The following is a 25,928-nucleotide window of genomic DNA, read 5'->3' as shown; positions in this document are numbered from 1 at the left end:
AAAAACATTAGCAGCAATTTTTGTAGTCTAAAATGAATTTGTAATTAGAACCTAAAATGTATTTTTAATTAGCTCAGCAATTTTAGTAGATCCTGACCGGAGACAACATTTGGTGGGGAGGAGAGGGAGAGCTCCAAGAGAACTTAGTAAATGCGAAATATAAAAAGTCAGTTAAAGCCAGTTGAAAGCTCAATAAAAGTAAATGTCCGGAGCTCATACAATTAGCCAGAGGCTGGACGATTTAAATTAAAGATAATGATGAAAAAAATAGAGGGAACACTATACTTTATATCAAAAATAATATATTTTATTTTACCAAATAAAGAATTGTACTCTAAACTCTATTTATTTTTTCAAATTATTTATGATAATATATAAACATTTTAATAGACCCATAATTTATGATTTTCAATCCCTTTTCCTTGCAGCGCCGATGGCAACTATGAAGTGACAATAATGACAAAAGCCATTCTTCATCACACGGGCAAAGTGGTGTGGAAACCGCCCGCCATTTACAAATCCTTTTGCGAAATTGATGTCGAATACTTTCCGTTCGATGAGCAGACATGTTTCATGAAGTTCGGCTCCTGGACCTACGACGGTTACATGGTAAGTGTTTCCATCTTCCCATACTCCCGATTCCTATGGCAATCCCTATTCCAATCCCAAATCCAGGCTCTATTAGAAGGCCCGCCGCAACAGCTGGCAACTCAGGCCACGGACAGATTATGTCCCGGGCCATCAATCAAAATCGAAGCCGAGCAAAATCCAGAAGGAAAATATCGCTGAGCTGAGGCCTCCCCGGTTTTGATTCTGTCTGACTGAGTGCTAATCAAACGTTGCTCTGACTCGATTATAAAAACATTAATTTTGAGAAATATGTGGGGTCGCCGTTAAACGACTATTTAAACATGTTAAAAAAAAGAACGACTTTTTTTATGATTTACTTGAATGGATTTTCATGGTTAAATATATGTGCGTTTTTTCCATTCGAGTTCTGCAGTTAATGTTTACTTTGTTTTTTGTACACTTGACACGTTTCACTTGCTGTCATGTGATAAATCAACTGGAGTCTCCCCCCATTTTCCATTTTCCATGCACATCGTGTGTGCGTGTGTGTGTGGGTGTGTGAGATAACAGCTGGCAGCTGCGTTTAATGAACCAGCCACGCCCATGCCTTTTCAAAAACTTTTGTGTAGGGACTGTTAACGACGAAAAACAAAGAAAATTGGAATTTACAAAATTTACAGAGGAGCTCGGAGTAAGGAATACCTCTTAAATTAAGGAAAAAGAAATGTTAATATTATTGCATAATTTGTATTTATTATTTTTAATTAGTTTATTTTTAATAAATAATTTAATTTAAATTTTCATTACACTTTTATATTTTTTTAAGACCAAGAAAACTTAAGGGGGTCTTCTCATTCAAAAGCCGTTTTTTGGACCCTTTTTAAAAAAATTCTTATTTGAAAACGCAAATTGAAAACTTTTTTTATTTATTGTATTCAAAAATGTTCAAAGTAACTAAAAAAGTTGTTCTTGCCTCGATACGAGGGTTGTTCAAAGAGTAATGAGACTTCAAACTTGGTGGTCGAAAAAAAAGGTGTCGTCCTGGCGGCCACGATTCAGGGTCTCCAGAACGTCCGAAATGAAAAATAAAAACGGGGTTATAATCAGAATAGATGTCATTTTCGGCTGACGGAACAGATTTTTTTAAAAAATTTTTAAAACAAAATGGCGGCCATTCAAAAAAAAAAATTCGATTTCGGGCGTTTTTTTTGTAGTTTAGTGTAAAAAAAAAATAGAAAAAAAAATTTAAAAAAAAATCTGTTCCGTCAGCCGAAAATGACATCAATTCTGCGTCGATTCCATTTTGTTTCATGAAAATCGGTTCAGTTGAACTGGAGATATCATGGCCGCCAGTTCGAAAAACGTGGTTTCGAGATAAACGCGTTTGAAGTTTGAAAAAAGGCTCATTTTGCATAGATCTTGCTTCACAAAAAAGGCTGTATCTTCTAAAGTATTTCGAATTTCTAAAAATCCTTTTGGGGACATATACACACCATCCCAAGCTATAAATAAATGCAAAAAAAAAAAAATCGAAAAAAAAAAGTTGCCCAATGAGAAGACCCCCTTAAGTACCATCTGAAATAAGAATTTAAACTAGAAAATAAGCTATAATTCTATCATATTTTGTTTTATTAATAATAAAAATAACTTTAGGAATATTAAATACTTAGAATTCCATTTAAACTAAACAATTAAATACCCAACAATCTAATATCAAGGGTGTTGGCCAAATATTTCTTGGGGGGCGGCACAACTGTTGCTCCGCTGGAAGGCCGCCCGGCTCTTCCTTCCCGTTGTTATTGTGTTCATTATGAGCAGCAACAAAATATAAGAGAACGGAAGCCAAAGAAGGCGAAATCGAAAAATGACAGCACATTATTCTACATATAAATTTTCGTTTGCTTCCCTTTTACGCATCACAAATTTCGAGCATGCTTCATTGACTTTCGACTTCCTCGCAACCCGAATATGGGATATGGAATTGTGAATCGGCTTCTGGGCATTTTACAGTGTCAGCGCAAATGCAGGACGAGGTATTAATGACAGCTGTCCCGACCTACTGAGAGGTTTATATGTTCCACAGTATTTTTTTATTTTTTGTATTTATTTTTATACAGTTTTCCAAGTACATGACAAAGGAAATAATGCTGAATCCAAAGGTCGAGCCTGGGAATGAATAGGCAAGCGAATGAATGGTTGGTTAGTTGGCAAATCCTTGAACTATTTCCAAAGTTTCCCTCACAAACTTTTCAGGAGTTACAAATAAGAAGTCGAGAATAGTTTGCCTAAATATGATTGCTTGACAACAGCAAAAGTTTTGTTGCTTAGACTGATGTAAGTACTTTAATTATTAAAGTTTTTGCAGTGGAAAATAACTAATTTTCGCGAATAAAATGCTACCAATCCAAACCAAAAAAACATAATTTATTATTAATAATTGAAATATTGAAATCGGCTTAAAAAACACTCCACTACAGAACCAACAACTGATAAATGAGCAACAGACAACAAATGGCAAATCAAGACAAATGGAAATGAAATAAAGGTTACAGGCGCCACTGTCATTTGCGTCTCGGCCGGCACGTGAGCCAAACTTATCTCGATTCCTGCCATCAGACGCTGAGTTAGGATCCGGAACAGGAATAGGAACCATTCACTGAGATTCCCTCTCAACTTGTCTTCCTCCCTATTTTGCTCTCTCTGTGGGCAATTCACTGTGCAATTGACGATTGTCAAAAATTTATCAGAAAGTACGTTTTCCCATCACCTTTGATTTGCCCAGCTGGCATCTGGCAATGGGGCACGGCAAACCGTGAGCGACACTTGGGGCAAATGGTGCCAAGGGAGCCTGGGGAAATGAGCCAACAAATCAACATAAATAGATGTATGATTGGCCCGGTTTTGTGTTGGGAGTGAACAGGTGCAGCAGTTGCCAAAGTTGCTGAGCATAAATCAGCAAGTTTAAAGCAAAAGGCAGCAGGTGCCAGCCTCTTATATTGATTATCCCCCACTCTTTGATCTGTGGATATTCCCTAGATAACAAATTTTACAAAAGAAATATATAGTTAAAGGCCACCCATATGAGTAAGAACATAAATTTATGTAAGACTCGATTCTCATTTATCTCTTTTTTTTAAGCAAAGAACTTGAAAAATATATTTTTTTTTCAAAATTACTAATAGACCTTTTAAAATTATATAAAACATAGCTTAATATATAATAAAATAATCTTTAAATCATTTAAAAATATAAGATTAATAACTTTTAATTTTTTTCCAGGTTGACTTGAGGCACTTGAAGCAAACTGCCGACTCGGACAACATAGAGGTGGGCATAGACCTGCAGGACTACTACATCTCCGTCGAGTGGGACATCATGAGAGTGCCGGCTGTGCGCAACGAGAAATTCTACAGCTGCTGCGAGGAACCCTACCTGGACATCGTCTTCAACCTGACGCTGCGCCGGAAGACACTCTTCTACACGGTCAATCTGATTATACCCTGTGTGGGCATCTCGTTCCTCTCGGTGCTGGTCTTTTACCTGCCCAGCGATTCCGGCGAGAAGATCTCGCTCTGTATCAGCATCCTGCTCTCGCTCACCGTGTTCTTCCTGCTGCTGGCGGAGATCATTCCGCCGACCTCACTGACAGTCCCGCTGTTGGGAAAGTATCTGCTCTTCACCATGATGCTGGTCACACTCTCCGTCGTGGTCACCATCGCCGTGCTCAATGTCAACTTCAGGTGGGTGAAGTCACCAAACAGTAATTTCGGATAGATTTTCTAATTTTTTCCGACCCTTCCACAGATCACCTGTCACGCATCGCATGGCGCCGTGGGTGCAACGCCTCTTCATCCAGATCCTGCCCAAGCTGCTCTGCATCGAGCGGCCCAAGAAGGAGGAGCCCGAGGAGGATCAGCCGCCCGAGGTGCTCACCGATGTCTATCACCTGCCGCCGGATGTGGACAAGTTTGTCAACTACGATTCGAAGCGGTTTAGCGGCGACTATGGCATTCCAGGTACGTGAATACCGCATCCTAGGCTCCACTAGCCAGCCCCAACAAAGGTATTCCTCAACACGAATGCTGTTTGAGAAAATCCCATGGAAAACAGGCAAAAGTTTTCCATTATTTTCCCGCTCTGCTTGAGGCAAACTTTCTGTGTAGAACTTTGCTTCTCGGACTGCTTGTGCGGCTGCAGTTGGAAAATTTATGAATGTTTTCAACTGGCTTTAGTGGGCACATTACCAACGGTGCATGCAGCTAGCAACGTGAAAGTTGCAACTTGCCAGTTTATATTCGCTTTTAAATATGCACAACATTGAAATTATATGCATTCAGACACACCACTTTATAATGACGCTGAGAGAGGAGGCGGGCGAAATAATTTATGACAATTAACAAGTGCAGCTGCAAGGACGCCGAAATGGAAAGTTTTGGTCGCGTCTTACGAGGAAAATGGTATTCGCATAGTTTTCTCATTGACTGGCAGCATATAAATGAGGCATTAAAGTTAACTTTAAAGTTACCCTAACATTTGTTTCCTGATAAACTTCATGCTGGCTTAAATTTTGACTAATCTACGAGCTTCCTGGCGTATACGTAATATTACGTATACGACCCGATGACCCATATAACTGGAATTGCAATCAGAAAATCCAGCTCCGATCAAAGAGTGTAATTAAAAGTATTAACACAGTCACAGCCATTAAGAAATTGACTTCGAATTACAGCCACAGGACCAAGTTCAAGGGAAACACAAACTTCATCTAAATCTTGCGGTTAAAGAATTTAATAATTTTCCCATTCGAAAGACTTTCCCAGCGCGCGAAAACAAAAAGGAAAACGACAAAAGAAAGAAGCTAAAACTTTGAAATGGCCATGCGAAATAAATGGAAAACAGAATGCAGAAAACTATTTATTGAGTTTCCTTCTGCTTCTGTTGGGCCGGCCTCGAGGTTGAGGGTCTTTTGTCCACTCACTTCCTTCGGGGACATTGTGCCTAGGAGAATTGCGCCAAAGACAAAGCAAAAAAGTTACAAATTGCATTTACAACTTTATTTGCCTAATGCTGTTAATGCCGATGCACGGTAGAAAAAATATATGACCTTCGCAAGGAGTTATTTTCACAAAATATTAGCTGTAATTTTAAAATTTTATAATTTAGAATTTTAACATTTAAATCTGCATAATAAAAGTTTAAATATATATAAAATAGTACTTCCCCTTTTTTACAAAATACTAACTTCTCCAATATTTTTCCTATTTCCAGCACTTCCTGCATCGCACCGCTTCGACTTGGCCGCGGCGGGTGGCATCAGTGCCCACTGCTTTGGCGAACCGCCGCTGCCCTCGTCACTGCCACTTCCGGGCGCCGACGACGACCTGTTCAGCCCCTCGGGCCTCAACGGGGACATTAGTCCCGGCTGCTGTCCAGCTGCTGCAGCTGCCGCTGCGGCCGCCGCCGCCGATCTCAGTCCCACGTTCGAGAAACCCTATGCCCGCGAGATGGAGAAGACCATCGAGGGATCCCGCTTTATAGCGCAGCACGTAAAGAATAAGGATAAGTTTGAGAGTGTGAGTATGCTTTAATATATATGGTAGATTACAAGGTATTGAACATTTTTTAAAGCGACTATTTTTATTTGGGCATTATTTTTATACCCTTGCTGGGTTTTTGAGCTACTGAGAACTTTTCCCTTGAAACTAAAGAGTTACTTAGGAAGTAACAGAAATTATTTCCTTTTATTTCGTTGTAGAAGCTAAACAATCCCTTCCTCCTTTTTGAGTTTAAACCGCGAATTGAAATTGGAATTGTAGCCTTGCCACGCTGTAATTAATTTCCCAAAACAGAAAGCGAAATGTAATAATCCGTGGCCACACCGCCACGTTTTCCACCGTTTTCCTCCAAAAGCAGGGAATCCTATTGGCAATCTGCAATCGTTGGCAAATGGAACAGGCAGGCCAGACCAGTCCGGACTGGAGCAGACCCAAGCTAACCAAACCAGAGCAAACCAAACCAATCCAGACCAGGCCAGCATGTCTGGACCTGTGTTTATGTCTGCTCCTGATAACCCGCATTAGCTGCAGTCTGACCAAATCCAACATTCGCCGAAGAGAACAAAAAAAAAAATATCTCAACCATAGTCGGTTGAATCACGGTGTCGGAGCCGCAGGAGGTTTCTGTTTCGATGGGAGGCGAGATTTTGGGATCCTGGTGGTGATGCTGGAACTGGTGGGACTGATGGGTCTGGGTCTGGCAGTGCAAAGTGAAGGGCAATCGGGCTGTCGCCACCGTTGGAGCTGAGTGATTGAGTTGTTTGTGCGCAAATAGGAGGAGTTTGCAACATGCGGTTGCAGCAGTGCACCAGTTTGCCATTTGACGGCGAATTTGCTATGTGTACGATTCTGTGTACATTGGGCTCAGTGTGTGAGTGTGTGGATGAGTGTAGGAACCGAAATCGCTGTTTGCTTTGAAACATTTCAATCGAAGTGAACCGCAAATCTGAATTAGATCTGCCAAAGCCATTTTATTAGTTTTCGATTGGCAAAATGATTAATGAAGATAGTTGAAGGGGGAAATAAAAGGGCAGGACTCATATGGGATATCAATCATAACCATTGTTAGTTCAAAGTGGTTATTAAATCCTTAAAATCCTATAAATCATACTAGCCTTGAACCCTTACTTACGACTTTATTACATTTTCTTCCTTGAATCTTTGCAGGTGGAAGAGGACTGGAAGTACGTTGCCATGGTATTGGATCGTATGTTTCTGTGGATCTTCGCGATCGCTTGCGTGGTCGGCACAGCGCTGATTATCCTGCAGGCGCCCAGCCTGTACGACCAGTCGCAGCCGATCGATATACTCTACTCAAAGATTGCCAAGAAGAAGTTCGAGCTGCTCAAGATGGGCAGCGAGAACACCTTATAGCGACCACTTGGGTTCGCGGCTGGCTGGTGGAATCTAATCATCAGCTCGCTGCGGACCCTGTTCGCCGCTCGCGACGATGATCGTGGATAATATACGATGAGCCACACCATGAGCATTTCCTCGGCGTTGTACAATACTAACACCAGCAGCAGCAACAGCAGCAGTGACAGTGGCAGTGTCCTTGGAAGTGTTGTGAAACTCCTGGTAAATAGTGTTGAAAGGGCCAACGAAACGGAAACGTCATGGAGTCCATCGTAAGAACCGCGAGGCGAGTGAAGCGAACATTGCGAAATGAATTGAAATTAAGATACAATCGAAATCGGAAGGAAGGAGGGCAAGTTTTTGGAGCAGTTGATCAAAATATGTATGTAATGTAATTCGAGGGTGTTGTAGTGTTGATTAACCGTGACAGTGCTGGAAAGCGACGTAAGCCAGAAGATCGGCTTAGTTTGTAAGTTTTTTGATGTACTTGATGTATGATTGTATGGATTGAAGTTCGAATGGTTCCGGGGCGCATATTCCAAAAGATATACCCCGGAAGCCAGTGTTGTAAAAAGCGTACGGAGTTTTGTAAGTTATATTGTATTTTTGAGCGCCAAAAAGTTCCTTGTTACATCTTTTAGTTTTAAAGTTCCACACAACACACACACGAGAAAAAAAAAACAAAAAAAAAAAAACCGAAACAAAAACAAATGAAAATGTTTTAAAATTGCATTTTAAATTTAAATCTGACTGCATGTGTTCAGTGCGTATGTATGGCTGCTGATTTGGATGCGAGTGTGAGTGCTAAAATATACATATGGAAATGAGAATCAATTTTAATTGTTTATTTATTTGTGCATATTTTTCACAATATTTTTAGCAGGGCAAAATAAAAAAAAAAGTAAGAACACAGAACAACTGCGCCCACGCTGAATGGGCAAGAGTTAAATTGCATACAATTCGAAACTATTTTTAGCATAAATAAGTAAAGTAAATACGGTAAAGGTACATTAAATTAGCCAGTAAGTCGTAACTAATCGTAGATAAGCAAATCTAGTATTGAATTAAATTTAATATTAACAAAGCGAGGACCGATAGCTTGCTGCAAGGCAACTCGGCTCGTAGGAAGCGCGAAATTCTGAAATAAATTTAGTTGAATGTTGATAGAGAGTCGTCGTCACATTTTTAAGGCCACATATTTTTACTAACAACAACACACAGACACACACACACACACAACTATATTATATCGAGCAAGCATACATATAATATATAGAGTACGTATTTATAGGACTGCAGCTAGCCAAATCACATAAGAACAACAACAAAAACCGACACACAAAACAATTTCAATTAAAAACACACGCAAACAAACAGATAAACAGGAAACAATAACTAAAGCCAATTGGAATTTTGCGAGCACACTTTGTTTGTACAATTCGGAGCGATTTTAATCAATTAAATTATTGCGTATAATACGAATTTCATTTTCACCCAGCTCGGTTCGCCTTCATGGGATTTTGATTGTTTTCCTCAGTCACTGCCCCCCGTGTTTATTTAGCAGTGGCTTCGCTCCCCCCTTTTTCCCCCCTTTCTCTGCCATAGCATAGTTTTGTGCACTCATTATGCATTCATCGGAGCATGCGGAGCGTTCAGAAACCTTTGGCAAGTTCAATTTAAAATAAAACTTTTTAATTACTTTCAACGGGCCACGCGAGTGCCGTTCTGAGTTCTAGTTTCTCCGTTCTGCGTTCTGTATTCCCGATTCTGGCTGCTGAATTTCTGGCCAGCTTCCTCGGTCGAGTGCCGCCCGGCAAACACCTTCAATTTAAATGCCAAAGCTAACGAAACTTGCCACAAGGTTGGCTGCCACACCCACAATACCCCAGCTAACCGCCCGCCACCCACTCATTTTTGCTTTTTGCATTTTTAATTGATTTTGCAAAAGTTTTCGCCACTAGAGCAACAAGGAACAGTGAACATTAAGCAAACGCGAAAGCCACCGACGGATTTTTTGCCCCGAAGAGTGTTCAAAATGGGGTGGCAAAAAGGGGCGTGGCAACGCCGCAAGGCATGCAACAAATTAAGTGTGGAATGCAATTTGCCATTCTACGGGTGTGCGAGTGTGTGCGTGCGTGTGTATATGCATGTGCACCGGGGTATGTGTGAATAGCAGGGATCGTAACAGTTATAATTTTTATAATAAAAATTATGAAATAAGAGTTATTTTACAATTATATAGAAAAAATAGGAAATTAATTCTTATTATTCAAGTTTTATAAAAAAGTTGTAGAATAATTATTATTTTTCAATTTCTATATAAAAATTGAGTTATAACAATTATTTGCAATTTTTAAAATAATAATTGAAAATTAAAATTATTCTCCAATTTTTTATTTTAAAAATTTAAAATAACAGTTACGTGTCAATTTTTATTTTAAAAATTGAAAATAAAAATTGAATCGCAATAACTTTCCAACGGAGCGGTATATCTTAAAGATTGGCATATATAATGATTCTACGCTTCAATACCTTTCGTTTGATGTATATATTGTGGTTGTTGCATGTACACAAATATGTACATGAACATAAGTGCATATAATAAAAAATTCACCGTTTCACAAACAAACATGAATACTGAGATAATTACCCAGCTACAGGTAATAATATTTAAATATAAAGGTGACAATTTATTATATATATTTTTGTTATCCGCATTTTGGGCTTTCCATTTGTAAAAGGTATTTTAGTATCCTTGTTTGTTTGGGGAATGTAATAAGCAGTACGTATACGCATATTTTTATGCATAAGCAATAACCACAATATATACATCAAACGAAAGGTATTGAAGCGTAGATTAATTACATATATAAATCTTTAAGATATACCGCTCCGTTGGAAAGTTATTGCGATTCAATTTTTATTTTCAATTTTTAAAATAAAAATTGACACGTAACTGTTATTTTCAATTTTTAAAATAAAATATTGGAGAATAATTTTAATTTTCAATTATTATTTTAAAAATTGCAAATAATTGTTATAACTCAATTTTTATATAGAAATTGAAAAATAATAATTATTCTACAACTTTTTTATTAAAATTTAAAAATAAGAGTTAAAGCGCAATTAAAAAATAAAAATTGGTTATAAAAGTTTATTTTATTTTTGAACTCTCCTTAAAAAATTATGGGATACCTAAATTTTTTATCTTTCCAGCTCAATTTTTTGGTAGTAACTTTTATTTTACTCATAACTCTTATTTGCAATCCCTGGTGAATAGTTAATAAAAAAGCAAAGAGCAAGCAAGTATGCACACTCTTAGCAATGGCAAAAACACTCTTCGAAATCGAAAAATATATTAAAAATTTGAATATTATTTTCTCTGGTCTTTAAACTATTTTTTAAGGTTGTTTACTGTTGACTGAACTTATTTAAAAATTTTTACAGATGATTAAATAAAATTAAATTAGCTATTCATGTGCTGTGTTAAATGATTTGTTTTATTTTAATAAAATAAAAAATGTAATAAATTTATTATCACAATAATATTTCACTTATTTTCAATCTAAAGAAGAATATTAAGTTTTATTATTGTAAATAATCTATTTTTTAAGCTACTTGTTAAAATACTGAACTTATTTTAAAATGTTTACAGATGATTAAACTTAAATTACCCATTATTATTATAAATATTATACTTATTTTCAACTTTCTTTCAATCTAGAAAAGAGTATTACATTTTTTTCAATTGAACAATTAAAATTGGAAATAATCTATTTCCCTGTTTTTTCCTGTACACCAAACCCACCAAGCTTATGTAGAATCTCCGCAAACTTTTGCCAAAGAATGCCGCGACAACGGCAACCCTGAACACCCTGCCAGGGTTGTCAAGCCGCCTGCGTGTTGCTCATTGTTGCCGGCTGCCTGAGTGTTGCCGATTCAGCTGCTGCTTGTGCATTGTGCGTGCTTGCCGGCACAAGTTTAATTAAAATTCCTAATCGAAAATATTCAACATTTGTGAATGTGAATTAATTAAAATAGTTTTCCAAGCCAACGATTGGGGCCCACTGGGCCCGAGGAGAAAGTGCAGTAGTGTTCAAGGCGAGCGGAGCGGGCCTGCCAGTATATTATATTTTCAATTTGTCCTGGCTGAAGGACTCCCGAGAATTTATTGTCAGCCATAAGCCACAATTGACCGAGTAAGAAACTTTTTGCCTATAAATATATCTCATTTCTCTTTGATTTGAACTATTCTTAAACATACAAAACCAACACCCACACAGACACACACGTTAGCGATAAAAAATGGAGTGGAAAATTTAACAGGAAAATCTAAATAGCGAATGCCATTTTGGGTGTATTAAAATGTAAAGTGCATAAAAATCAACAGTTAACATTTTTTAAATATTTAGCTATTAAACTAAAATTAAAATAATCGTTATAAAATAAACAAAGGAATATCATAAATCAAGTAATTAAATAAAACGCGAGAACTAAATGTAAACGAAACACTTGTCGTGCTAAGTGACGAAGTGAAAAATTAAATTAAAAGAGACACACACCATACCCGTACACACACACACACACACACTCATACCGGCAGATACCAATTATAATTGTGCATCAAATATTGAAATTATTAAACTGAGCTTATAAAATTTTAAAAATTACACACACATAATATTGCCAAACCTAAATGGGGAAAGGAGCGAAAACTATTTGATAAAATTCTCGACTTCCGTTTCGAAAAGCATATAATAAAAAGTCTGAAAACAAAATGCAATATACATACATACATACACATGCAAAGGAAGTATGAATATATATATATGGACACAACACACAGGACACCTTTTAAAATGCAAAAACCGAATAGCAAATAATACGAGGCAGCGTTAAAAAAATAGGTACACACAAAATTGATGCCAGCAAATGAAAAATCCGCAACCAAAACAGTTTAGATCGCACATTCAGCCCGGAAATATGAAATATACTTTGTGAAATAACGATAATGTCGGTTCAAGTTATCAGTTCCGTTACGGTCTGTAGAAATCTTGACCCTCAAATGGAAGAGAGCAGTAGATATACGCCTTTTTTGGTGCCACCTGTACATATTTATATATATTTAAATTTGCATAAGCTTTAAATATTTTTTATTTAATAAAAAATCCTCTCAGATAATTTAAATGTGCGTATGATTAGTGATTGGAAATTACATACATTTTGGTTGAGTGCATACCAATTGTTGAATCAAATTTGTATTATAAGCTCTTCCGTTTACGAATATTGTGTACAGACTTCCAGCCTAACAACAAGTGTTTTGTTATAGTTTTAGACAATCAACTATTAAAGAATATTTAAAAAACAGCAAAGCGAAATGAAAACAAAGAACTAATGACAAGTAAATGGCGTAACTTTTCTGTGAATAAAATCAACTAAACGAGTAAAAAAAAACAAAAAGCGTAAAAACATTAATGCATATTTAAGCTTAATGCCACTATGGAAAATCAAAAAACCAAAAAATAAAACGAGAGGCGACGAAGAACAATTAGAAGAAGAATTCATTTTAACAAAAACCATTTTGTAAATTTTTTCACTTGGGAAATCGACACGCTAAAGCAAAAACTAAATAAATAGAGAAATAAATGGAAGCTCGTTCTACCAAATAATGCGAAAAGAAAATACAAAAACACAAATGAAGACACTCGAGAAAAACAAAATCGAATTAACGTCAAATACATAGAAGTGTATATGCTCTCATTGGTTGTGTTTTTAGGTTATAAACAAATAGGTTTGCCTCTGTGTGGGTGTGAGAGCGTGTGGGTGTGTGGCCACACACAGGCACACGCACCGCACCAGCGCCAGCAAGCAGACAAACAATCGTTCATTCAATCACTCAATCAGTCGGTCTGCCGCCCATCGGTCAGACCCCTAGTTGTACAGTTCATTTTCACATTGATTCATAAATATTAACAAATAAATTTAATTAAATTTAGCGCGCGATTTAGCCACGGAAATCGTGCATTACTGTATATTATGCTAATAATGTCAAACATTTTCAATTTGCCTTTTAAGCCCGTTCCGTTAAGGTTACTCCCCTTTGTTTCTAGCTAAATGTTTAGTATGCTTGATACATAAAAAAGAAAACCAAAAAAAAAAGAAAAACAAATCGAAACATAGTTTAAGTAATCGAGAAGAAACCATGTAATTTAAATACTGCCACAAATAAGACGAAATGAAATGCAAATAGTACATATAAAAATATACACATATATACACATATATGTATCAAGTACGAGTATAAACGATATACGAACTAGTTAAGAGCAAACAATTTTCGGAGGTTAAAATCGGATGGATCCGATCCGATGTGAGATCAGATAAAGCCACTCAAACTAGTCACGTAAGACTCGAACATGAAGACCGGGGCTGGAAGTTAACATTGAAGCTAAGGACTAGATAAGATAAACCCTGTACATAGCTAAAGTAGCCACAACAAAATACACACACACATAGCAATGCATACGCCACGAGCACACATCGGTTCATCCCTGGACATGTATATAAGGATATATTGCGAGGCCACCGCCGATCCATCACCGATCAGTCAGCAAGCGAAAAGAATTTATTTTAAGTACAATTCATTTCACGATTACAGTTACAGCAGACAACGAACTTGTTAGAAACCAAACAAAAAACTTAGATAAAGCACAGGCAAGTCTTTGACAAAATAAAAATGAATACTGAAAACCACATAAGGGATGGCCCTCAGATGACGTTTCAAGATAGATCTGACAGGATTTTTCAGTCCTTTTCGAAGCGAGAGCGTAGCATTCATTCCGGGCCGAAACGAGTTTCATTTTAGCCAAAACGAATACAATTTTAGGGCCTGCCTTCCCCCACGACGCACTACCAAATATCATAATTAGTTAAACGCGAAATAGTTATTAAAAAAAATAACATATATTAAAGCGAGCAAAGCAAAATAACTACGATGTAAACAGGAAATTGAGGTATTTGATAAATATGCGGCTTGACCCTGAGATTCAAAAAACATAAAATCGTATGTCTTCCAATCAAAGGTCGTCTTTTGTAGCAAACACAACAAGAATCAAAGTCTGCGTATTGCTAAAGAAAAACAGTAATAACGAAAACAAATTGGAAGCCACTGTGGGCGTGCAGGATAGATGAGGAACACCACACTCTCCCCCCTCACACACACAGACACACTTACACACACTGCACTGCAAGCTCATTTGGCCAGAGATCGTTGCCTACTTCTAGGGTTGGCAGGAAAAGTAAAGAGAAAACTCCCAGCAACATTCAGGCAGGGGTGCCCCAGAAGCTGCTGGCTTTAATTCAGCCAAAGTAGTCTCCCTTTCAAGTGCTGGCATCACCCCTGCTTAACTCCCCTGAAATCTGACCCACTTTCAGTTCCCAGCAACTAATCAAGTACCTGACAATAGATGAACTACACCTTTCCGGAGTTTCCCAGTCTAAGTCCAACCCATTCATGCTCGGCTTGTACATACAAATGCCAAATGTTCAAACCGATTCGGCAGGAGTTACCACAAAAAAAAACAAAGGAACACAAAACAAAACGCGTAAATTAATTCATTAAAAACGGTTTCAATGACAGCTAAGCAAATTTCGACACTGACACACACACGAGCAGCTAGCCGCCTCTCTTCACCGCAGCAAATCGAATTTGAAAGACCTCACGACTTTTGTAAGATATTTCCCACAACCGATAAATTTAAGGACCTTGCTCATTCCCGGAGTTTTCAAAGCGCTTTCTTAGAATTTGCAAGCAGCACCACCTCACCACACTCGACACACCCACACCTTGCCCCCACACAGAACACACCCGAATAGTTAATGCTTGTGTGTATGCGTTTCGTATGACTGTCATTGCATGTGTGTGTGTGTAAGCAATGAAGCCGAAATCAAATGTGTAAATTTAATAGAAAAAAAAAATAAAAAACTATAAGGAATACTTACCATTTACCCGCGATTAAATGGTTCTTAGGGGTATTAACTATACATATACCGGTATGTATATTTTTTGTATTAACTGTTAGGTGCCGCTAGGTTTAAGAGCTTCCGTTGCAACTTTTCGTGTACATTTTCTTTCAATTCGTTCGATCAAAAAACGTATGCAAACCGAAAGGAAAATCAATTTTAGCATCAAGGTTTTTAACTTAAAACAAATCAAAGAAAATGGCAAATCTTAGAATCTTGCAACTCACTGGGGAAAACAACACCACGAATATTAAAGTTAAAGATAACGGCCCTCGGGCCAAACAAACGACAATTTGCTCAACAAAAAGAAAACAAAAATAACGAGAAGAAAACAAAACAGTATATATTAATATTAAATATATGCGCAGTAAATTAAAGCCAGATATAAATACATGTATGGGAATCGACAATTAGTTAGGCGCCCCGAGCGCTCGCTATAAATTCTACACGGAAATCAATTTTAACTAAATTGAAAATTTAGTTAAAGAATCGCATAACGTAAGTAGGCGTAAGCTACGGTGGTAATCCATAACAGATTTATGTAAAATATTTGCAACTAAAACATGACGAGATCCGTAAGTGTAGGCTAAGCTAACTTTGACACTGCAAAATCAATGCAAGATCATCAAAAGGCAAAGACCCAATGAACCCATGGCGGTGACCCGGACACTTGTGCATCAGTATTTTAAATAAATGTGACACAATACTTACATTTAAACGGAAAAGCGTTGCATTTACATTTCACATAAACAAGGAATACATAACAAATACGTGCGTAAATATATAAATAAATACTATATATATATTAAATATATATTCGAACTCTTTTGAACAACAAAACAGTAAACATATTGCATAACGAACCGAAACTAAAATAAACTACACACGCGCAGCCAGCAAGCAAACAATTGAACACTTCAAATTGATCAAAAACAAACAGGTCACTCCCAAACGAGAAGGCAAAACTTAATAGACAACAAACAAGAATATGTTGACTAACACAACAATATAAAAATGAAATGCATTAAAAAATCTAAACGTAAGACACTAAATAATGAACTTAAGCTAAACGCAAAAACAAATTGAAATAATAGCAACAATTGCGAAAAAAAAGTAACACTAAAATTGAAAACAATTAAAAAAAACGACAACACATTAAAAGAAAACAATTACTATATAAATAAATGTTACGCGTTATTAAATAAAGAAGAATGAAAATAATTTGTTTTAAAAAAATATTCTCGTCTTTTATTTGACAATCAAGGTGGGAAAAACGAAATAATTATATGATTTTTTAGATAATTTTAAAAAAGATCTTGATTTTAAGAGCCTTAAAACAGTTAAGAATATTTTTAAATGGGTTTCCAGATTTACGGTTTATTGATAAATCTTCTAAAGTCTTCAGAAAACGTTTTAGCGAGTTTATTTACTCCAAACTTTTTAACCTACTTCATCTTTAGTCCCATAGAAATGCAATCCAAAACACTCAAAGCATTATTTTTTTATTTTTTAACCCAATTATTGACTAGTTCACATAAAGTTAAATGAACTGAACTTGGTTGTGGTAGCAGCCATATATTTGCCCAAGGCCAGAGCCAACAGGGAGAACTGGCAGCCTGGATAGATCTCGTGGCACTCCCGTGAGTTCCGCTTGGAGCGGCGGTATATTCGGTCGTACTGGTGATGCTCCTGAGGCTCATCAATGGCCACAGGACTTGGGGGCAGGCTGAACACAGTACGGACCAGCTCCTGCAACATGTTGCCACGTTTCTCTGGAGGAAGCATAAACCGAGCACTCTCACACAAGGCACGTGCCATGCAAGCGCGTCCATTGAAACCCATGCTGAAGGATTAAAAAAATAGAATATTTAAAAAATATTTAATAAATTTATTGAACCCCATTGTTACTCACTTGTTAAACAAAGACTGCACCTCATCGTAGAAGGCTCTACGGGAACGACGCTTGATGGTGTCCTTGGCCAGGGTGGCGTTCAGTCCGTGTGCATGCTGGATGACCCACTGGTGGTTGGGCAGGTCATAGGCCACGCCCCAGTTAACGGCCCAACTGAGATAGTCCACATCAGGGTTGCCAATCATACCGATCGTCATGCAAATGGCTCCCTGCGCGATATGTTACCATTATGACCACTTTAGCAATACTTCCAACTGGCCAAAAGGGCCACACACTCACACCGAAACCGAAGAGCCTTCCGGAAATGCCAGATAACGCTTGTGCCGTCGCAGAACTTTCGTCACCTCCTGTGTGTCATTCACCTCCGGCGACGTGGATTCCACCAGCGTGGACCGCACTAGGAGCAGGCACATAACCAGAAAATTCTGGTGACGGAAGGAGAGCAAGAGCCTCATACTGTCAGCAGGGCGTTTCATTGGAAACTGAACCCGAAAACGAACCCATAAACCCAACCACGCTTCATGGGGGCCTATGCTTTAGCGGCTTATTAGCTCAAGTGCTGTGTTGATTGCACTGATTAGCGGCTGCCTGTAAAGTGCCTCACAACGGGGCTCATATTAACGAGTATCCATTGTCAGGAGTATGGTCTTCTACTCTGGAATTTCCACTCAAAAAAAAACTTGTTAAAATATGTTTAAAAGTGGAGAATTGTTTTTATTTAAATTCTACATTTTAATGCATTTATTTTCTTTAAATATCTACTTAGTAATATCATTAAAAACGTTTTTTATTAGCTTTAATATAAGCTTTATCTTTATGTTAACATTTTGTAATTTCTTCATTTGTTTCCGTGCAGAAGCCATGAAGCTGCAGCTTCCCCTTCATTTGGCCATCGGTTGTCGACGCGGCCAACACTGATTGCTGTAGCATGTAAATTTCTGTCAACAGTGGGAAATACTCTTGTTTTGTTTCCACTTCCAGTCCAATTGTCAGCATTGTAACGTGAAAAACAAACAGCACAAATTATGAAATTTGCAGTGTACCTTCCAGAGCAGAAGGGAGTTGCACATGAGTGTAAATCCATCAAGAGTTCTATGCGCTATCCAACTTTAAAAATATAAATAAATAATTATTCTATTTATACAGTTTTTTCATTAGTTTAAGAAAATCATATTTTCAAATAAAATGTAATATTTTGTTTTCTTCATATAACCAATATGTCCAGTACTTTTTACAGAAGGGCATCCATCGCCAAATGGTCGAAAAAATTGTCAATAAAAATGTCGATGTACGCGTATTTACTTAATTTCCATTCAACGTTTCGGTATGACATACAATAAAATATATTTTTTGCCTCATCAATTTATGCATTTTATTTTTTGTACTTATTTATTGTTTGTGCTGTGGCAATATTACAACATTTATAACAGCAAAATATGTGAGAATCCTCACCTCTTTTTTTAACAAAGTCACAAGGTTCTATAAGCCTCTAGAAGCCAGATGAAAAATTGATATAAACGGAAAAAGTATTATGGTTTTAATTCCTTAATATTGTGTTATAAAAGTCTCTAAATGTTTATTAAAGTTTTATTGAAAATACATCACACTCAAGTTGGATAAATTCATCTCTCGTTTTCTCGCCCTATTTCGGTTTTTATTTTAATTTTCATTCAACGCACATATTTCTCCTGGAAGCGTTCGCTGAACAGCAACAGAAAACTCTGCCGGCAATGCGGCCCGTACAGACTAGCGCATTCGTGGAGCGAATGGCCGGCGGTGAAGGCTTCCCGATACTTGGGCTTGTGGGCTATCTCCGGATGCACGTAGCGCAGCATGATGCGGAAGATGTCGTGGAAGAGCGTCAGGCCCTGCGGAGCCAGCAGATGACGCGCCTCGCACAGGGTCCGCATGATGCAATAGTTCGGCTGATAATTAAACCTGCAAAGGAGAAAGCGGACATATTACTGAGTCAAATTTAGGGAATAATTCTGAGGGAACATTAACATATATATTCTTTTTTTTTCAAATAAAAACTTGTCTTTAATTGTTCACAATTCCCTTATAAAATATCTAAATAAATACTTTTAATTACACTTACATCGTAGACATCATGGTCACCAGATCAAAAAGCATGCCCTGTGGATTCTGCGCCTCATTGATCACCGTGGCTCCCTGGCCCTCCAGCTCCCTTTTCAGTCTCCGGGACATGGGCGACGGTCTGCAGTAGTAGGTGCCGTACATATCCTTGACCAGATGCGAGGCCGGACATCCTGCCTGCCGCTGTTGCGAATAGGACTTGCGACGACTTAGGGTGGGAATGCCCTCCGGGTATGCGAAGTAGAATGACTGTATGGGATCCGCGGGACTGAGGGGCACTATTACAGGCTGTGGTCTTAACACAACAGAGGAATCTGGTGGCGGCGGTGGAGGAGGAGGTGGTGGTGGTGGCGGTGGAGGCGGCGGTGGCGGCGGAGGCTTTACCTTTGGCTTGCCCACTCGCCTCGGTATCCAATCTTCAATGGCCGCTGGCAGCTCATACAGACTCGTGATCTCGGCCAGGAACACCAAGCCTCTAGGTATGGTATCCAAAACGGCCTTGGCACAGTTGGCAGTGATCTGTAAAAAAGCAGAAAAATATATTTAAGGAACATTTCTTGCTATAACTCTAATGAGAACTCAATCTATATATATATATATATTTTTTCAATTTTGATTAAAGAAAACCCGACTCACCGTAAAAGCAGAACCCAGCTCAAATGTTAGCCACCGCTTTTGTCTATGAAGCAACTGGCTCTTCTCCTGCATGTAGGTGACTCCTCGACTGCTGGAGTTTTTACTTCTAGAGTCTAAGGTATCCGAAAGATCGCCTGCTGAGGCCAAGACCAAGAAAACAGTCACTAGGACTACTCTAAAACCAATAAGATTTTTCATAGCGAAGCCAGCAAAGCTCAACGAAGAACTAAAGAACCGGGACAACTTGATGGCCAGATGGAGTCGGTGGAGTCCAATTCTGTACGCGTGCCTCTCTAATTTGTCCACAAGCGTGCTTTGACCGCATTGCAGTCAGATATTTGGCCAAGACATTAGTCCGAAAGGGGTCAGTTGGCCGGGCTCTAATTTAATTAGCAAGTTGGCATTTTTGATAGAACGTTAAGACAAAAAGATTAACGGAAAGTGGGGAACAAATCAAAATCCAAAACTTTGAATCAGTTGGAAAGATGTCTACCACTTGGCCGAAGCTGAAGTTGAAGCTGCTGCTGGTCGTGGCTTTCCTCTTGGGCCAATGCCAGGCACACGCTGGAGCGAGTCACGAAGCCGGCAAAGTCAACAATGTCACGCTGACTCCACCAGGACTCATCGTCGCACAACAGCAGCAGCAACAGCAGGACGAGGAGCAGGACCAGGACCAACTGACACCACATGCGGCCCCATCGTCGCAGCGGAAACTCTCGAGAGGCAAGCGTTTTGTGGCCTTTCCCCAGGGTTCATCAGCTTCGGTGAGTCAACGAACCATCGAACGATGGCACAATTTGCCTTATCTCTGCACAGCGAGGAATTCTTTAAAAACTAAACAAATATTGTTGGTTTTTAATATTCTATGGCCTATTTGAAATCTCTTTCTTTACAAAGCAAATTAATCAATACGTATTCCTTTTGTTCGCTCAACCATTTAATGGACACGTGTAGGGCGCCGTCTGTCTCACCACCGGTGTCATCGGCAACCCCAACCTGCTGTACCTCAGTTTGGGCATCAATTGGGGCGTTGCCTACGACCTGCCCAATGTCACCTGGGTCCTGCAGAATGCCCACGGCTGGACCACCAAGAAATCGGCCAAGGCGCAAATCAAGCGCAGACATCGACGGGAGCTCTACGGCCGCCTGGAGACAATGATAGACAGGTGAGTGGAGAAGGGGAATCATGGGTCGGTCAACGGCACTTGGGTATCCAAAGTGGAATTCTGTGTGTATGTGTGTGAAAATTCACACAAAGTTGTTAGCTGAGATTGGGAATCTTGTGAAAACTATTCTAAAGGCAGCTCAAAGATAATGAAGCATGGTATACAAATCTTGACGAGGATTAGCTTAAGCTTTTTGTTGTTTTAAAAGAGATATTATTTTGGGAATATATCTATAATAATAAAATATATGGTAAAGGAAAACCTGAATATATTTGTTTTACAATAACTTAAGTTCAGGTCCCATATATATTTCACATTCTCAATCAGCACTTTAACAGCCTTACAAATACGAGTCGCACTGTGAAAGCATAGAAAATTCTTGACGAGGATAAGCTGGGCCTTATGTTCAACATTTGTATAATATATATATATTTTTTTTAATATAATAGTTATAAAATATTTCGGAAAATATTAATAACTTTTCATTGCAATAATTTCTTATAAAGGAAAAACCGCTTTGTACTAAAAAAAAATTTGTTTTACAATACTTTAAATTCAGGTCTCATAGACTATTCACAATCTTAATCACCATTTCCAGTGACTTATATTTCCGAGTCGCACTGTTAAAGCATACGGATATATGTTCCCACTCATATGTAGATACTTTACACGGTTCAAGTGGCAGGTTTCCCATTCTCGGCGGGGTGTGTCTGTGCCAAAATCAGCCAAGCCACTTGGCTTATCACGCACAGTGCGACCGAGAAAACTTCGCACCCGAAGTGGTCGTTGTACCTACCCAGCCACCCCACGCCCAAACCTCCTCCGTAGGAGGAGGAATGAGTTGGAAGCTGGGGAAAGGCGGGGATGCGTGCTCTTGGCATAATAATAAAATGTTGGTATTTTATATTAGCATTTAAATTGGCTTTTTGTATGCTTCGGAAATAGTTTAATATCCGTAGAGGACGAGTCTGTGTCTGAGTCTGCGGTTCGGCAACTTTAACTTTGAGCCAAAAGCAAAAAATGCATAACAAATTAGGCCGTAATTGGGCAGAGTTATGTGGCGAGTCCCCGTTAAACTATCTGCAATCTGTAAAATATCTTATCAACGAGCGACACACACGCAGATACACTGGGAAATTAAAAGGGATGTATTCCAAAAAATATATATTTTACATAGAAATATTTAAAATATAATATTTACAGTCATTGTTTCCTTTGTATATGTTCTGGTAATTCGTAAAATTATTTAAGGGAAATATTTCTTCTTAAAGCTTAAATATTTTCTGTCAGAATTTCTTTCTCTGCCTTAAGATACATCGAAGGGAGTCGTCGGATACAGTGACAGGCATTGTCATGGTAATCAAAGGACTTGGTCCCCTTTTCGCATTTCTGCCTCAATTCCAGAGCCCGGCTAAGCTTCAAGTGGCCGTCAAAAAGTTACCATATTTGTCCTTCGACCGTCTCTTACTTTGGCTTTTGCCTCGGATTTTTGCCTTGGTTTTGACCTTAGCTTCACGTGTCGAGAATTCGGTGTCTTGTTTGCTCTCGCTCGTCTTGTGTTTCATTATTGTTTTCCCTCGATTGGTTTCGCTTTTCGATTGTCTGTTTTGCTTAGCCTCCCACAATTGATGCCCGGCAATTTTGCCACTGACTTTTGGCACTGCTCCTTCTGGTTTACGAGCGTCTTTCCCTCTAATGGGTCAGCTAAGCGCCTCCCTGGCCTCAATTGGCTCCATCCGATATATATATATATATACATGGGAAAATTCTTGCACATGTTTGCTCGAGTGTGTGTGCCGGATCGGGATCTGCCGGTCGTTGTGTATGCGATGTATGCCCTGTGGGGTTAATGAAGTTGTTTGTTTGTTTGTTCAAGTTGACAGCCGCCACAGTGGCAGGTTCAGGGAGATTGCAGGGATCTAAGTTGGCTTGATATCCTTCCATAAATGAAATATTCCCTGGAAATAAAGTTCATTCTATGCACCACAATCATTCAGCGGGAATCCCCGATAGAATTCAAATCAGACAGCGATTTTTGGATAAGTTTTAAAGTATAACACAGTATTTCGCTTTCCACATTAATTTATAGAGTCTCTAAAATAACGAAGGTTGTGGGTTGAATTGTTTCCTGGGAATTCGATAATTAAAAGGCTCTAAAAAGTTTTTGGTTCCCCCACCATTTTATACTCAATTTAATTAACTTGAGGTCCTCCAACTAATACTACCATTTGCTTTCGCTAGAACAGTTCGCCAACATGAACTCCCAGCCATCCCATCGATCTCTGTCATCGCATCTTTGACTTTGCACAGGCAGTTCGACCTTATGCCATCGACAGGTGCAAATGCAGGGGCAGCACCAGGAGCTGGAGGCGCTACCTGCGGAGGTGCCTGGGCAGGCAATTCAATTAAGTTGCAGCACCTGTCTGGGGGGGGGGGAGCACCCCTCTTGGGCCGGTGCCATGTTTATTGTAAACGTGACTGCTGCAAGTGGCTGAAGAGCATTCTAAACGTTAACTGACAATTGACACATTTGCACTTTGGCCATTTTCCTTTGGCTCGCACAGCCATTGTCTTGGCATACGGCACTTTTCCAATGCAGTTTTCCACTGCAGTTCGCCGTCAGCAGTCGAAACCAGGAGCTGCATCGAGAGTGGCACGTGCCACGTTGCTGTTTGCAATGATTTACGCGCACTTCGTATTGTTTAATTATCGTTTAATTGTTGCAAAGTTTTTGATTTACGGTTTAATTGCAACGACAAATGCAACGCCCTCTTTCACTGTTGCCGACGCCACGTCTCCCCCGCACTTCCCGAGTAATGTCAGTCATGATTTATGGCCACCGCCAACATTGATGACTATGATGGAACGTGCAGACGACTCTACTCCAACCACAACCACGACCACATCCGCATCTCTGGACACATCCGCTCTCTCGATGCCGTTCCATCGTCGTTGGCTGCGGCGGCTCAGTCGTACGAAGCGTTATCTCAGCTTTCCCGAGGGCTCCTCTTTTTCCGTATGTGTCAGCCGGAGTCATCCTCCAGCCCACGTTCTGTGTCTCGAGTGCACTTTGTCATTTCGTTCTTGATCAGGTTGCCGTCTGCTTCACGGTGGGCATCATTGGCAACCCCTACTATGGCTACAACAGCTTCGGCCTCAACTGGGGAGTGGCATATGACCTGCCCAATACCACCTGGGTGCTGCAGCATCTGCACGGCTTCGCCACGCATCCCGTGGCTCCGGCTGTCCTTCGTCGGCGTTCGCGGAGTACCATTTACAAACATATAGAGACCATAGTCAATAAGTAAGGAATAAAGAAGGAGATAATACAGAAAACAAATTTTTAAAAATTTATACTTATTTATTTATCCTTAAACCCCTTTTAGCATGGGCTACAATGGACATGACTGCGTCTTAAGGGCGCTCTGCGAGAGTCGACAGTGGTTTCAGAGCAACAAGATGAACATGATTGGCGAGATACTACGCACTATATTCAGGTTAGTTTCCTGTATGTCTTCAAATATTCTCACACACAATTATTTAATACTTTTTCTTCTCAAACAGCCTGCCAAAGCAAACACTCTTCACACGGGAACTGCGCGAGAATCCGGATATAGTGCACTACGATAAGGCATATCGCCAGGGACATATCACCGACTGCACCCAGTACAACTGTCACTTCTCGCTGCTGGAACTGGCCTATGGGAAATACTCTACGCCGCCTAAGAATTATTATGCCTAATAAATATCCGATACTTAAAAGTGTTTCACGTCAAATTTCTTTTAAATGTCAACTCTGTCCACCTCTCCGTTTTTCTGAAGGGAAATCGGGGGCAAAGGGCACTTGTTGAGCTAGCTAAACAAATGGCACGCCATATATCTTTGCCCCAGCTGCTCCTCCATTGTGAAGGAGCAATCGGTTGGTGTCTGTGGGCCGACTCCGGCTTGACTGATGTATCCTGGCACCACCTCTCGGGCTTCCTCACAGGAGTGCAATTTAAAGAAAATAAAAATACGTTTGACAAACTTTCCTCAGCTTGTGACAAGTGTTGTTGTTCCAAAAACTAAATTCAATCAGAATACTTTGCAGACTGCACAGAAGTCTTGAGTTCTGAGTAACAATTAAGTGGAACCATTTGGAGATATGAGCAGGCATAAATCTACCAACTGACCATAGGCATTTCTTCATATCAGATGAAACGATAAACTCTCGAAGGCTAAGAGGCTTTTACTTGATGAAGAAGCTAATAATAATTAGTTTATCTTAATGGAAATGTAAAGAGGTGTTTAGAAATATAATTCCTGCAATTTTGGGGCTGAGAAATAAAATTCGTAGTTAAAAATCACTGTAAATAGCATTTATAATAAATTAAAACTGTAATATGTACTTTTGAAATACAAATATGTACAAGATTGCGAATTTTATTCATTCAAAACAAAAAAGCTCTTTAGAATATGGTATGTAGAAGTTATGTAGGGCCTTGCCAGAACCCCATAAGTATTAAATGTTGGCCAAAATACTGTCCTAAGCCTAAAATCCATCCATTTATATTCCATTCCGTTTAATAAAAACACTTTCTGAAGCCCAAAAACTATAAATTTCCTAACAATTTC

General features: G+C 39.0%; 4 protein-coding genes and 1 long non-coding RNA gene across 8 annotated transcripts in view; 3 read left to right on the top strand and 2 right to left on the bottom strand.

The window, feature by feature from the left end:
- The window catches only part of nAChRalpha1 (nicotinic acetylcholine receptor alpha1), a 61,688-nt gene extending 52,875 nt beyond the window's left edge, over positions 1 to 8,813 (top strand). For all 3 annotated transcript variants that reach the window (XM_017164706.3, XM_070286928.1, XM_070286927.1), the window contains 5 exons: positions 429 to 609; positions 3,850 to 4,310; positions 4,375 to 4,586; positions 5,839 to 6,143; positions 7,293 to 8,813. In XM_017164706.3, coding sequence (XP_017020195.1) covers positions 429 to 609; positions 3,850 to 4,310; positions 4,375 to 4,586; positions 5,839 to 6,143; positions 7,293 to 7,499 — 1,366 coding nt within the window. In that variant the 3' untranslated portion in view covers positions 7,500 to 8,813. The remainder of the gene's footprint in view (positions 1 to 428; positions 610 to 3,849; positions 4,311 to 4,374; positions 4,587 to 5,838; positions 6,144 to 7,292) is intronic.
- On the top strand, positions 2,413 to 2,959 carry LOC138928823 (uncharacterized). The gene is made up of 3 exons (XR_011445229.1): positions 2,413 to 2,603; positions 2,688 to 2,765; positions 2,824 to 2,959. It is a non-coding gene; the product is annotated as an uncharacterized lncRNA (long non-coding RNA).
- An 8,220-nt stretch (positions 8,814 to 17,033) lies between the features above and the next one.
- On the bottom strand, positions 17,034 to 17,870 carry LOC108073161 (uncharacterized). Its single transcript, XM_017164667.1, has 3 exons — positions 17,697 to 17,870; positions 17,416 to 17,624; positions 17,034 to 17,346 (listed from the first exon to the last, which is right to left on the bottom strand). The coding sequence occupies exons 1-3, from the start codon at positions 17,868 to 17,870 to the stop codon at positions 17,034 to 17,036; spliced, it is 696 nt and encodes a 231-aa protein (XP_017020156.1).
- Positions 17,871 to 18,988: 1,118 nt separating this feature from the next.
- Positions 18,989 to 24,898, bottom strand: LOC108073160 (uncharacterized). Of its 2 annotated transcripts, XM_070287244.1 has the most exons (4): positions 24,849 to 24,898; positions 20,149 to 20,282; positions 19,514 to 20,031; positions 18,989 to 19,353 (listed from the first exon to the last, which is right to left on the bottom strand). In XM_070287244.1, exons 2-4 carry the CDS (start codon positions 20,218 to 20,220, stop codon positions 19,086 to 19,088), a joined length of 858 nt encoding a protein of 285 aa, XP_070143345.1. In that variant the 5' UTR covers positions 20,221 to 20,282; positions 24,849 to 24,898; the 3' UTR covers positions 18,989 to 19,085. The 2 variants fall into 2 exon arrangements, with proteins under 2 accessions (XP_070143345.1, XP_017020155.1); XM_017164666.3 differs by lacking the exon at positions 24,849 to 24,898 and having other exon boundaries at positions 20,149 to 20,346.
- LOC108073158 (uncharacterized) lies at positions 20,634 to 25,056 on the top strand. The gene is made up of 6 exons (XM_041774721.2): positions 20,634 to 20,912; positions 21,103 to 21,314; positions 24,138 to 24,330; positions 24,407 to 24,618; positions 24,701 to 24,811; positions 24,879 to 25,056. The coding sequence occupies exons 1-6, from the start codon at positions 20,634 to 20,636 to the stop codon at positions 25,054 to 25,056; spliced, it is 1,185 nt and encodes a 394-aa protein (XP_041630655.1).
- Positions 25,057 to 25,928: the final 872 nt, after the last annotated feature.

Source organism: Drosophila kikkawai, chromosome 3R, assembly GCF_030179895.1.
Source record: "Drosophila kikkawai strain 14028-0561.14 chromosome 3R, DkikHiC1v2, whole genome shotgun sequence".
In the NCBI taxonomy this organism is placed as follows: Eukaryota; Metazoa; Arthropoda; class Insecta; order Diptera; family Drosophilidae; genus Drosophila; species Drosophila kikkawai.
This window is presented reverse-complemented; position numbering and strand designations above follow the sequence as displayed.

Coding starts and splice junctions, on each gene's coding strand:
- LOC108073161 (XM_017164667.1), bottom strand. CDS start 17,870: ATGAGGCTCTTGCTCTCCTTCCGTCACCAGAATTTTCTGGTTATGTGC. Junction 17,625..17,696: donor CGGAAGGCTCTTCGGTTTCG/GTGTGAGTGTGT, acceptor CATATCGCGCAG/GGAGCCATTTGCATGACGAT. Junction 17,347..17,415: donor GTGCAGTCTTTGTTTAACAA/GTGAGTAACAAT, acceptor TTAATCCTTCAG/CATGGGTTTCAATGGACGCG.
- LOC108073160 (XM_017164666.3), bottom strand. CDS start 20,346: ATGAAAAATCTTATTGGTTTTAGAGTAGTCCTAGTGACTGTTTTCTTG. Junction 20,032..20,148: donor AGCTGGGTTCTGCTTTTACG/GTGAGTCGGGTT, acceptor GCTTTTTTACAG/ATCACTGCCAACTGTGCCAA. Junction 19,354..19,513: donor GTGACCATGATGTCTACGAT/GTAAGTGTAATT, acceptor TCTCCTTTGCAG/GTTTAATTATCAGCCGAACT.
- LOC108073158 (XM_041774721.2), top strand. CDS start 20,634: ATGTCTACCACTTGGCCGAAGCTGAAGTTGAAGCTGCTGCTGGTCGTG. Junction 20,913..21,102: donor CCCAGGGTTCATCAGCTTCG/GTGAGTCAACGA, acceptor GGACACGTGTAG/GGCGCCGTCTGTCTCACCAC. Junction 24,619..24,700: donor ATAGAGACCATAGTCAATAA/GTAAGGAATAAA, acceptor AACCCCTTTTAG/CATGGGCTACAATGGACATG.